Consider the following 13,477-nt stretch of genomic DNA (forward strand, 5'->3'; position numbering starts at 1 on the left):
GAAAGGTCACTTGAAAGGAGATCATCACCTTGGTGTGGGCGGAAGTGATCCTGTAACCAGGGGCCTTCCTGTAAATGCAATATCCTCTCACACCATGGATGTGTCTCCAAGGTCTTTTGCACAGCAGGGAAAGATTAGAATGGTCATGTTAGTTAGAGATTCAGTTATTAGGCTGGTGAACATGAAGATCGCTTTGTCACTTGCCTATCTGGTGCAAAAGTGACAGACCTCACATGTTATTAGATGAAATTTTAGACATTGCTGGGAGGAGCAAGCTGTAGGTACCAATGACGTAGGGACATGTGGGAGGGATGCTCAGGAAGCCAAATTTAGGCTACCCAGAACCTCCAGGGTAGCTTTTTCAGAAGTGCTCCTTATTCTACACACAAGACCCAATAGACAGCTCCAGGGTCTCAATGCATGGATGAGACAATGGTGCATGGAGGAGAGATTAGAAGTGTTAAGAACTGGGCAGCATTCTGGGGAAGACAGAGCCTATTCTGAAAAAAATTAGCTTCACCTTAACAAGGATGGAACCAGGCAGCTGGTGCTAACATTTAAAAAAGGAGACAGAGCAGCTTACTAACTAGAACCTAGGGGAAAGCTCACAGTTGCTAAGGAGCACATGGTTTGAAGTGAGGTATTTTTGAAGGATACTATCAAAACAAGGAAGTTAAGGCATCCTAATAGAAAGGTTGCAACAAAGACAAAAGCCAGGAGCTTTTAAGGAGAGAACATAGTAAAGATTGCAAATTTGCCCTGTCAGCTGCTAAGCAAGTTTTAGATACAAACAAAATACACACTTTGAAATATCTGTATATAAATGCAAGAAGCCTAAAAAGTAAGATGGGGTGAGTTGTGGAACAGAAAATGAAAAGGTAGATAATGTAGGCATCTCAGACCTGGTGGAAGAAGTATTAACAATGGGACACTGTTACCAGGGTACAAATTACATCAAATGATAGGTGGGTCAAATAGGAGACAAGATGGCACTATATGTTAAAGAGGAAATTGAGTCTAATAGAATAGAAATTCAGCAGGAAACAAATAGCAACATGGAATCTTTATGGATAGAAATATGTGAAGGGAAAGAGAATACTATATTGCCGTCTGCCAGGCCAGAATGAACGACAGATGATGAAACAATAGTAGAAATAAGGGAAGCTTGCAAATTTGGCAATACTATAATAATGGGAGATTTCAATTACATAACCCCACAAATTCTGCTGTGATAAATGTATCTCACAAGTTAAGCTTGGACACAAAGGAGAGTTTCTTTATAAAAATGTGGAGAGAAAGACCTCAGAACTGTTGTCACATTGAAATAAAATCAATAATCATTGGTCAGAAAACTCCACATAACCAGGAATTGGGTTGAGAACCTCTGTTCTGACATAACAGAGATCTTTTCAAAATGTATCCCTTTCTTATTGGGCAAAATAGAGAACATGTAGCACTTCATTTCACGAAAGAACTGTTCTTCAGTGAAGTAATATAAGATGGTACAAGTACTAATAAACACAAACAAAAATATAATTTTATGAAGATTTTCAGGAATATGCTAATTGCTATGTGAAGGCAGCAGATGGTGCTATCTGATTAACTTTCCTTCCTCTTGCCTTATTAGTGCTGTTGTCTTGTTGTTAATTAACTCTCTCTTCCTATTGTTCCCAGTTGGAAACTGGTTTCCATGAGCACAAAGGTGGTAAACCAAACAAAATACTCTGATTTTGTTTTTAATAACTAGTTATGTCTTTCATTTTTTGTTATTGTTCATGGACATTTGTTGAAATTTCAGGTGTAAAAGTTAGCAAGTTAGCATCGTTTTAGCAGGAGTAATTTGTTTAAAAACAAAACAAAACGAAGTTTAAATAAATTCTATTTCATGGCCAAATTAATATTAATATTTCATGCAACTTTTCACTCTATTGTAGGCATTATCAGATGCCAATTAATAGAAGGACAATTGCAAGATGCAGATCAGCAGTTGGAGTTCCTAACTGAAATTCAGCAGTCCATTGGAAAATCTGGGGTAAATGTTTTTGGTTTTTTTCTTACAGATAGGTATAGAGAGGTGTTTGGCAATATTTGTACTTTTTAAATTCACATATATGGCATTCATGGATTTGAATACTGCACAGAATGTGCTTTTACACTGTAATACTCCATGTCATACACAAAAACAAAAAGTCTCAACTTTGTGTGAATATTATGTATCTAAAGCAGTCAAGAAAACATTGTGTCCTGCTGTGCATCTTTGAGCTCTTTACTCTTCCATTGTGGCATATCCTATATAGATTGTAAGGTCTAACTTTGGATTTGTCCAACCTTTTTCTATCAGGGGCCACATTTATATTTTGTAACATTTGTAAGGCTAAAATATGCACTGTCTTATTTTGCCACATGTTTCATCAAATAGTGACAAAATATGACAATGCATTGTCTCCTCCCCAGCCTTCACCCAGTCTTTCTCAATCTCTTAATTTCTCTCTCATATGTATTCCACCCAGTCTTTTCCCTCACCTGACTCCAGCTACAGAAGAAACAGCAGGATTCATGCTTCTCCACTGTGACGGGTCTCTGCAAGCTTGAGCTGCGTGGTGCTGAAAGTTTGAGTTGGTCTCACGGTTTCAAGTCTCATGAGACTTGAAACTGCAAGACGAACCTGAACTTCTGGTACCACATGACTTAAGCTTACAGAGAGCTGATCTGCAGCAGGGAAGCAGGATTCCAAGTACCACAAGGATTGCCAATTTTCTGAGGGCCAGAAAAAAGCACTTGGTGGGTCAGATTCTGGCCCGCGGGCCGTAGGTTGGACAAGCCTGTTCAAACTCCTTGGGTATTGGGTGATCTAATGAATATTTTCAATGCTAGAAAAGGAAACACAGGGTTATTTGTGCATATCAGGCAGTAGAGCTGTGTGCTGAAGCATAGCACACCTGCCTTTTGCAAATGTGATGGCCTGGGCTAACCATAAGGAACAGGGTTGAAGGGTCATGCTGAAAGCAAAATCTCTCCAGCCCTTGGATGATGAGATTTGGCTTATTACACCTGCCAGATTCACTGAGATTTGTTCATTTCCTACAAATCATCACCATTAAATTCCATTTCTGGCATGAGTATCTGCCTTATATTTCCCTCAGTAAAGACCAAAATAGAGATTTCATTTAGTCTGTCCTCTTTGACCTCCTGAGTGCCTCTCTTACCCCATGATCATCTAATGGTCCAACTGACTCCCTCACAGGTTTTCTGCTTCAAACGTTCCTGAAAAAAGTTCTTAAGTTTTTGGCCTCTGTGGCAAGCTTCTTTTAAAATCCTCTGTTAGTTTTGCATTAGATTTGCCAGTGCTTATGTTGTTTCCTGTTTTCTTCATTCAGATCTTTTTTCCATTTTTTTGAAAGACGTTCTTTTGGCTGTTATAGCCTCTTTCACATTACTTCTCGTAGGCCAGTGTAATAGAACATGTTCCAGAACAAAAGAGGATTTAGAGATTATATTCCTGATGTTTCTTCATCCCAGAAAAAAGGCAGGGTCTTTGTACATTTTAGACTTCAGGGATCTCAATATTTTTTCTCCGAAAAAAGTTCAAAATGGACTTCTCTACTTGATCAAAGGGAACTGGCTGCACTCACTAAATATCAAGGATGATTACATGCATATTCTAATTCATCCCAGCTGCAGACAATACCTTTGTTTCATCCTGCAGCCACAACCATTTTCTCTGCTCTTTGTGTATTCACCAAGTATGTCACAGAATTGGCAACCTATCTGCACAAGCAAGACTTCCTAGTGTTTTTCTACCATGACACTTGGCTTCTAGAGCAGGGCTTATCAAATGTTTTCAGGCCATAACTCGCAGCGATGTCTGTGACCCTGCCGATGCACATCATAATGACATTCCTATGTTCTGCCCACCCAGGTTGTCACCCCAAACAAGGCATGTGTGACCCCATTTGGGTTCATGAATCACTATTTGAGAACTGCTGTTCTAGAGGTATCACCATTTTCATTTTCTTCAATCACTTGGCTTTTTCATCAGTTTCAATTTCTTCATTCTACAAAGAAGCTCCCTTTATATAGGAGTGCTTCTGGACTTGGACCAAGCAAAAACTTTTCTTCCACAAGATAGATTAAAAAAATTTATGCCCTCGGTCCCAAAAGGTTCATTGTGCTCAGTGGGTCACAGCCAGAGCCAGTGCAGAAATGCTAGGCCACTTGTTCCTGCAGTGTATGTGAGAGCATGTACCTAAGTGAATTCCCTTTGAAATGAAGGAACATTGTTGTTTACTTACAGCAGAAGCTTTCAACAAAGAATGGGGAGCACACCTCAGTACTTGACTCACTCAGGATGTTTTATCAAAAGCCAAACGACTTCACAACACCGTCTGGAATTAAGGGAGGTGTTAGTGTGATGGATCCAAGATGTCTGCCTAACTGAGGAGCTCTAGGGAGGAATAGGTTATATGATCTTATTCTCTGCTTTAAAGTGTTTGAGAGTGATCCTGATTTCCGGAGATGGGAAGGCGGTAGAACGAGAGGACATGAAATGAGATTGAAGGGGGGCAGACTCAAAAAAGATGTCAGGAAGTATTTTTTCACGGAGAGGGTGGTGGATGCTTGGAATGCCCTCCCGCGGGAGGTGGTGGAGATGAAAACGGTAACGGAATTCAAACATGCGTGGGATATGCATAAAGGAATCCTGTGCAGCAGGAATGGATCCTCAGAAGCTTAGCTGAAATTGGGTGGCGGAGCAGGTGGGGGAAGAGGGGTTGGTGGTTGGGAGGCTAGGATAGGGGAGGGCAGACTTATACGGTCTGTACCAGAGCTGGTGATGGGAGGCGGGAAATACTGCTGGGCAGACTTATACAGTCTGTGCCCTGAAAAAGACAGGTACAAATTCAAGATATGAGTTTATCTTGGGCAGACTAGATGGACCATGCAGGTCTTTTTCTGCCGTCATCTACTATGTTACTATGTTAAGGGATGGAAATGGCCAGCTCTAAGTCTGATAAGTTAGATTTTGGCCTCTTACCCTCACCTGTGGTAAAAAGGTCGACGCTCATGTAGCTTTCCTATTGAAAAGGCAACCAGCAAAGGATGAGGACGTCTCTATGTCGAATACAACTTGACGATTTGATTAAAACTACTAATGCCTCTGTTGTTGAGCTGTGTGAAGATATCACATATATTAAAGAGCAGATGGCGTTGAATACTTCTACTGTTGAAACATTAGATCAATAAACCTTGGTGAACATGGCCACTATCCTAGAATTGCAGCGGGGTAGTGGCTGAATGCCCTAAAATGTAGCATAGAGGATCTAAACAACTGCATCCGCTGAAACAGCATTTGGTTTTTGCGTGTTGCAGAGGGAGTTGATCCCAAAACGTTTGTGGAACAGTTTCACTCTCAACTTTTGGGACTTTCTTTTTAAGCCCGTCTTGAATCGAAAAGATTAATCTCACCCAACTCACCGTGTGCAGGGAGCCAGATATCCTCGGCTCATAGTTATGAGGATAACATTGCATAATGTTTTATTCTTACAGCCTGCAATACCTTGCAGTTCAATGCGGTTTACGTATAAAAAGACTGGACATTCCAGGAAATACAGTAACAAAAGCAATTAATCAAAAAGTCTAATACATTTATCTTTTTCCATAGTTCCTAAATAAATAAATCTTACATAATCATCAAAAATGTACATAATTCGACTCCTGAATTATAAGAGGGGAAACCTCTCTGTCTAATTTAGTTGCCTGATTTGAAAGCAGAGAATCTATACATTTCTTTCTAAATTTACCATTCATTGATGGAAAGGAAAATACATTTATAGACCTGGAAGCACGAACAGGGTTTAACAAAGAAAAACATTGAATCAGATAAACTGGAGCTAGACCATTAGAAGTTTTATACATCAAACAAGATAATTTGAACATGACCATTGCATCTACTGATAACCAGTGAACTTGAGAATAATACTCTGACAAGTATGTCAGATAATGCAGGGTGCAAAGTTGAAAGTGCTGCTGCATTATCAAGTGCACTCTTTGCTGTTTCTTCTAGACTTGTCCTAGAACACTATAATGCATCACAAGTGCCTGCTGACTATGCTGGAGCAATTAACAACCATAAGACATAACAACATTCCAAGCTTATTTCAAGATCTATAGCAGCATCCTCAAACCCAAAACTGAGAAGTTAATCTCTTCCACAGTAATAGGGACCTGAACTGATAGTCACATTGAAACATCATAAACAGAGTAAAAAAAACCATCCAATAATTGAAACAGTGGCTACAAAAAGAAAAAAAAAAAAAGAAGAAACATGAGGAGCTGTGTTATGATATTCCCCTATGACTTTGACCATTAGCCCATCCATGGGATATATAATACAAGTCCAGAGGGAAGAATATATCTTGGAGCAATTAAAGAAGGCAAATATGTGTGTTACTCTTCATAATACTACACACACTTTTGAGGACAGAGATCAGTTGCAAGCCTTCTAGGAAGAAAAGACTGGCGAAGCTGTGTGATGGTTTTATTTTTTTTCCTACATTCTGACCCTATTCTGATGAACTGTGCACTGTACACTGTGCATAACCCAAGCGTCTTGAACGGTCTGGAGGATCTAGAGGAAAGAAAATTAGCAGGTAAGGCTTAATTTTACCTTTCTAAAGAATCTGACATGGTTTTTCTAGAAAATAGACTGCTGGTTACATTATTCTTAGAGGTTGGTGCACGGGATGCTTGAAGTATGATGATAGGCATATTTACAGTGGTGGAAATAAGTATTTGATCCCTTGCTGATTTTGTAAGTTTGCCCACTGACAAAGACATGAGCAGCCCATAATTGAAGGGTAGGTTATTGGTAACAGTGAGAGATAGCACATCACAAATTAAATCCGGAAAATCACATTGTGGAAAGTATATGAATTTATTTGCATTCTGCAGAGGGAAATAAGTATTTAATCCCTCTGGCAAACAAGACCTAATGCTTGGTGGCAAAACCCTTGTTGGCAAGCACAGCGGTCAGACGTCTTCTGTAGTTGATGATGAGGTTTGCACACATGTCAGGAGGAATTTTTGTCCACTCCTCTTTGCAGATCATCTCTAAATCATTAAGAGTTCTGGGCTGTCGCTTGGCAACTCGCAGCTTCAGCTCCCTCCATAAGTTTTCAATGGGATTAAGGTCTGGTGACTGGCTAGGCCACTCCATGACCCTAATGTGCTTCTTCCTGAGCCACTCCTTTGTTGCCTTGGCTGTATGTTTTGGGTCATTGTCGTGCTGGAAGACCCAGCCACGACCCATTTTTAAGGCCCTGGCGGAGGGAAGGAGGTTGTCACTCAGAATTGTACGGTACATGGCCCCATCCATTCTCCCATTGATGCGGTGAAGTAGTCCTGTGCCCTTAGCAGAGAAACACCCCCAAAACATAACATTTCCACCTCCATGCTTGACAGTGGGGACGGTGTTCTTTGGGTCATAGGCAGCATTTCTCTTCCTCCAAACACGGCGAGTTGAGTTCATGCCAAAGAGCTCAATTTTTGTCTCATCTGACCACAGCACCTTCTCCCAATCACTCTCGGCATCATCCAGGTGTTCACTGGCAAACTTCAGACGGGCCGTCACATGTGCCTTCCGGAGCAGGGGGACCTTGCGGGCACTGCAGGATTGCAATCTGTTATGTCGTAATGTGTTACCAATGGTTTTCGTGGTGACAGTGGTCCCAGCTGCCTTGAGATCATTGACAAGTTCCCCCCTTGTAGTTGTAGGCTGATTTCTAACCTTCCTCATGATCAAGGATACCCCACGAGGTGAGATTTTGCGTGGAGCCCCAGATCTTTGTCGATTGACAGTCATTTTGTACTTCTTCCATTTTCTTACTATGGCACCAACAGTTGTCTCCTTCTCGCCCAGCGTCTTACTGATGGTTTTGTAGCCCATTCCAGCCTTGTGCAGGTGTATGATCTTGTCCCTGACATCCTTAGACAGCTCCTTGCTCTTGGCCATTTTGTAGAGGTTAGAGTCTGACTGATTCACTGAGTCTGTGGACAGGTGTCTTTCATACAGGTGACCATTGCCGACAGCTGTCTGTCATGCAGGTAACGAGTTGATTTGGAGCATCTACCTGGTCTGTAGGGGCCAGATCTCTTACTGGTTGGTGGGGGATCAAATACTTATTTCCCTCTGCAGAATGCAAATAAATTCATATACTTTCCACAATGTGATTTTCCGGATTTAATTTGTGATGTGCTATCTCTCACTGTTACCAATAACCTACCCTTCAATTATGGGCTGCTCATGTCTTTGTCAGTGGGCAAACTTACAAAATCAGCAAGGGATCAAATACTTATTTCCACCACTGTACCTGTTGTTGAGAAGGTAGTTAAGCTATGACTGTTCTCTATTGGTGATGCTTTTGGCTTTATTATTGTAATTTGATTTAATCTATATCAACTTTGTTTTATTTCTTATTGGATTCTCTTCTCTTTCCTTGGGCTTTGCTGGTTTATGTTCTTCATTGATGTTTTTTCTTTGGGGAATAGATTCATACTTTAACGCAGTATAGTCTTATGTAATATGAAATGTCTTAAATAAAAAACATTTAAAAAATAAAGTATCTGACATGGAAGATAATATTCCAAGTGTCAGTAACCTTAACCAGAAGGATTAGTGAGTGGATTCCTGGAATAGAAGCCCCAGTTCCTTTTCTATGGAGGCACCATCTTAATGGTATGAAGGAGAAGAGAAACTTCATCTACTAACTGTCTGATGTGGGTGTAGGGTAGGTGAATCCACCATAAGGGGTGATCTGGAAGTCATATGATGCATCTGATTTGACTGTGCTTAGTGCCACCCCTACTTTTACTCCTTTTGATTGACTATACATGGAACACAGGAAACTTGTGATATTTTCCTAAAATGGAGGGAAAACGTGAATCTGACCCCCGACAGGAAAGGTAGACTGTAAATTGAATAGGCTGTGATAGACGTTTGTATTCAAAAGAAGACCGTTTGGCTGATTTAACATAGCATGATTTCATTATATAGACTTAACAAAAAAATAAACAAAAAACAAACATCAGGAATTTGCATCTGCTGTCTACAGAAATGTCTACAGAAAACATTCCTTACAGGTGAACAACAATTCACTTGTGTTCATCAGTTACATGATAGTCAGATAATAGATAACTGGTGCATTTGTAAGGAACAGTTTTAACATTTTATATTTAACCCTCTTTATAAGAGACATGCTAGGACAGCCCATTTATTATTAGTGGTTTATTCTAACAGAATTTGACTTTTGTAAGAAACAGTGTACAAGAATTGCGATAGGGATCATAATTTATTTCTTAACACCAAGATGTGTTTTAAATAGTCCCTTATATACATGCTTCACAGTATGACTCAGAAATAGTTTTAAGATGTGTAAGGAAGCTAATTAAACTTACAGGTCTATCTTTTTTTTTTTCAGGAACTTTCTTATTTGCGTGCAGTTCTGGCCATGAAGAGAAACAAAAAGCAAGAAGAGGTTATTCATTTCTTAAATGATGTTCTGGATACCCATTTCTCTTCTCTGCAAGGCTTGCCTCTTGGTGTAGAGTACTTTGAGAGACTGAATCCTGATTTCTTGTTAGATGTTATTAAAGAATATCTTAATTTCTGTCCAGTACATGTGAGTAAATTAAGTTTTCCTTCTGAAATTGTATTAAATGAATCTTACATTGTCAGATCAAATAGTAAAATTTATAGCATATTTGTCATGTTAAATTCTGCAGAGGTGATTGTTTATTCCAGGTCATTTTTTCTGAATACTTTATACTATACAAACTCAAAGAAAATAAAAGCATAAGAAGAGCCATACCGGGCCAACCAATGCTCCATCTAGACCAGTATCCTGTTTCCAACAGTCGCCAAGCCAGGTCACAAATACCTGGCAGAAATCCAAATAGTAGCAACATTCCATGCTACCAATTCTGGGGCAAGTAGTGGCTTCCCCATGTCTATCTTAATAGCAGACTATGGACTTTTCCTCCAGGAACTTGCCCAAACTTTTTTTTTTAAACCAGATATGCTAACCTCTGTTACCATATCCTCTGGTAACAAGTTACAGAGCTTAACTGTTTGTTGAGTGAAAAAATATTTTCTCCTCTTTGTTTTAAAAGTATTTCCATGTAACTTCATTGAGTTAAAAGAGTAAAAAAATAAAAATCGATTCAATTCTACTACTACTACTATTTAGCATTTCTATAGCGCTACAAGGCGTACGCAGCGCTACACAAACATAGAAGAAAGACAGTCCCTGCTCAAAGAGCTTACAATCTAATAGACAAAAAATAAAGTAAGCAAATCAAATCAATTAATGTGAACGGGAAGGAAGAGAGGAGGGTAGGTGGAGGCGAGTGGTTACAAGTGGTTACGAGTCAAAAGCAATGTTAAAGGGGTGGGCTTTCAGTCTAGATTTAAAGGTGGCCAAGGATGGGGCAAGACGTAGGGGCTCAGGAAGTTTATTCCAGGCGTAGGGTGCAGCGAGACAGAAGGCGCGAAGTCTGGAGTTGGCAGTAGTGGAGAAGGGAACAGATAAGAAGGATTTATCCATGGAGCGGAGTGCAGGGGAAGGGGTGTAGGGAAGGACGAGTGTGGAGAGATACTGGGGAGCAGCAGAGTGAGTACATTTATAGGTTAGTAGAAGAAGTTTGAACAGGATGAGAAAACGGATAGGGAGCCAGTGAAGGGTCTTGAGGAGAAGGGGTAGTATGAGTAAAGCGACCCTGGCGGAAGACGAGACCGGCAGCAGAGTTTTGAACCGACTGGAGAGGTGACTAAGTGGGAGGCCAGCAAGAAGCAGATTGCAGTAGTCTAAACGAGAGGTGACGGGTGTGGATGAGGGTTTTGGTAGAGTGCTCGGAAAGAAAGGGGCAGATTTTACGGATGTTGTAAAGAAAGAAACGACAGGTCTTGGCAATCTGCTGGATATGAGCAGAGAAGGAGAGAGAAGAGTCAAAGATGACCCCAAGGTTTCGAGCTGAGGAGACAGGGAGAATGAGAGAGCCATCAACAGAAATAGAAAACGGGGGGAGCGGGGAGGTGGGTTTGGGGGGGGGGGGGGGAAATGAGAAGCTCGGTTTTGGTCATATTTAATTTCAGGTGGCGTTGAGACATCCAGACAGCAATGTCAGACAAGCACGCTGAAACTTTGGTTTGGATGCAAGGTGAGATATCAGGGGTAGAAAGGTAGATTTGGGAGTCATCAGCATAGAGATGGTAGGAAAAGCCATGGGATGAGATTAATGAACCAAGGGAAGAAGTGTAGATAGAAAAGAGGAGGGGACCAAGAGCAGAACCCTGAGGTACGCCGACAGGCAGAGGGATAGAAGTAGAAGAGGATCCACCAGAGTGAACACTAAAGGTGCGGAGGGAGAGGTAGGAAGAGAACCAGGAAAGGACAGAGCCCTGGAATCCAAGTGAGGACAGGGTATCGAGAAGTATGCTGTGATCGACATTGTCAAAAGCAGCGGAAAGATCAAGAAGAATGAGGATAGAATATTGACCTCTGGATTTAGCCAGTAATAGGCTAAATAGACTTTAGTAAGCACAGTTTCGGTTGAGTGGAGAAGGCGAAAACCAGATTGTAGTGGGTCAAGAATAGCATGTGAGGAGAGAAAATCAAGGCAGCGGCGGTGAACAGCACGCTCAAGTAATTTGGAGAGAAAAGGAAGGAGGGAGATGGGTCGGTATTTAGAGGGACAAGTAGGGTCGAGTGAAGGCTTCTTAAGGAAAGGTGTGACCACAGCATGTTTAAAGGCAGCAGGGACAGTCGCAGTGGAAAGTGAGAGGTTGAGAATGTGACAGATAAAAGGAATAAGAGCAGGAGAGATGGCATTAAGAAGGTGGGTGGGAATGGGATCAGAGGAACAGGTGGTACATTTTGAGGAAGAAAGGAGAAGTGTAGTTTCCTCAATAGTAACTTCAGGAAAGGAGGAAAGGGAATGAGGGGAAGGAGAGAGAGGGGAACGGACTACTACTCATTCTACATAACTCAGGATTTTGTAGACCTCAATCATATCTTCCCTCAGCTTTTTCCAAGTTGAAGAGCCTAATCTCTTTAGCCTTTCCTCATATGAGAGGAGTTCCATCTTCTTTATCATTTTGTTCACTCTTCCTTGAACCTTTCTTAATTCCACTATATCTTTTTTGAGACACGGTGACTAGAATTGAGCGCAACACGCAAGGTGAGGTCACACCATGGAGCGATACAGAGGCATTATAATGTTCTTGGTCTTCCTTAGCATCAGCAGCATATGAATCCAGGAAGTAGTGGGTTGTGTCTGTCTATCAGCAGGTGGAGATAGAAATCACTGACTTCAACACAGTGATACAGTATGGCTAGCTCCTCAGAAAATCAGTATATCCCTGTCTCCAGCAGGCAGATAGACAGACAGCACTCCACTAGCTCCTGGATTCTTCTGTAAGAGATGCTCCTAGCCTAGGTCTCCTGGGCAGTTGAGCATGGGGTTGGTCTGGCTTATACGGTGCCAGCTTTAGGGGGTATACCTGGTCACTCCAGGTCCTTCCCCCACTCTGGGTGTCCCCCCTGCCACTGTCCTTTCAGCTTGCCCTCTCCTCTGCTCGACTACTTCTATTTTTTTTTTTTAATGTGGTCTGAATGAATTTGAACCCTGCGTTTTGGGCCTTCTTGCTTGTCTGCAAAAAAGCTAGCTGCATCTTAAAAAAAAAAAAAAAAGGAAGAAAAAGAAGAAAAAGACGCAACTGAAAAAAACCCCAACAGCATTGTGAAGCAGCGATTTATCTTTTACTGGGCAGGTGCTTGGGGAGAGGACAGCAGAGGACCTGTGTGCAAGCAGCGATTGTGTTTGCCAAGGGCTACGCTTGTGGCTGTGCTGCTAGGTGAGTGTTTTATCTATTTCTTTTTTCCTGTACATCGCGGTTTTCCAGGCATAGCAACAGATACCGTGAAACGCTGCTCCCGCTGCAGAAAGCAGTGGGCAGTGTCCAGTCTCTGCTTGGGAGGTTGCTCGGAAACCACTGCAATGGAAAGCATGGTGCCTTCCTGTGTGGGGAGTTCCCGCATGCGCTCTCCTTCCCTACACTCCCAACACAGCTACTCCTGCGGTCATCTTGCCTGCGGAGCAGCTGTCTCTATCATTGCATTTGTCCTCTGGAGAGGCTTTGGACCCCGAAGTACCCGGTCCCTCTTTGGAGGCAGGGAGCTTAGGGTCTGTCGTGATGGAGACTCCGTTTTCCTCAGATTTTGTTCTGTTACTTCATCAGGCTTACCTGATGAAATGAACACAGCAGCAGGCTGAAGTTTTGGGCCAGGACGGCTTTATTGTTCCTGTGCAGCCTTTGCCTCTGGACACTCCAGGGAAGAGGTGACATCTGGGCTCTGCTGTGTCTAAAGTGGGGTCATTGGCCCCCCTCTCCCTCTGGGTTGGATCTGGCCCTGGACGGCAGATC

General features: G+C 41.8%; 1 protein-coding gene across 1 annotated transcript in view; it reads left to right on the forward strand.

The window, feature by feature from the left end:
- The window catches only part of TTC21B (tetratricopeptide repeat domain 21B), a 220,258-nt gene that overhangs the window by 64,346 nt on the left and 142,435 nt on the right, over positions 1-13,477 (forward strand). The window contains 2 exon segments of the mRNA XM_030209686.1: positions 1,935-2,032; positions 9,474-9,674. Of these exon segments, the coding sequence (XP_030065546.1) occupies positions 1,935-2,032; positions 9,474-9,674 (299 nt within the window).

This window comes from Microcaecilia unicolor, chromosome 7 (genome assembly GCF_901765095.1).
Source record: "Microcaecilia unicolor chromosome 7, aMicUni1.1, whole genome shotgun sequence".
Lineage (NCBI taxonomy): Eukaryota > Metazoa > Chordata > Amphibia > Gymnophiona > Siphonopidae > Microcaecilia > Microcaecilia unicolor.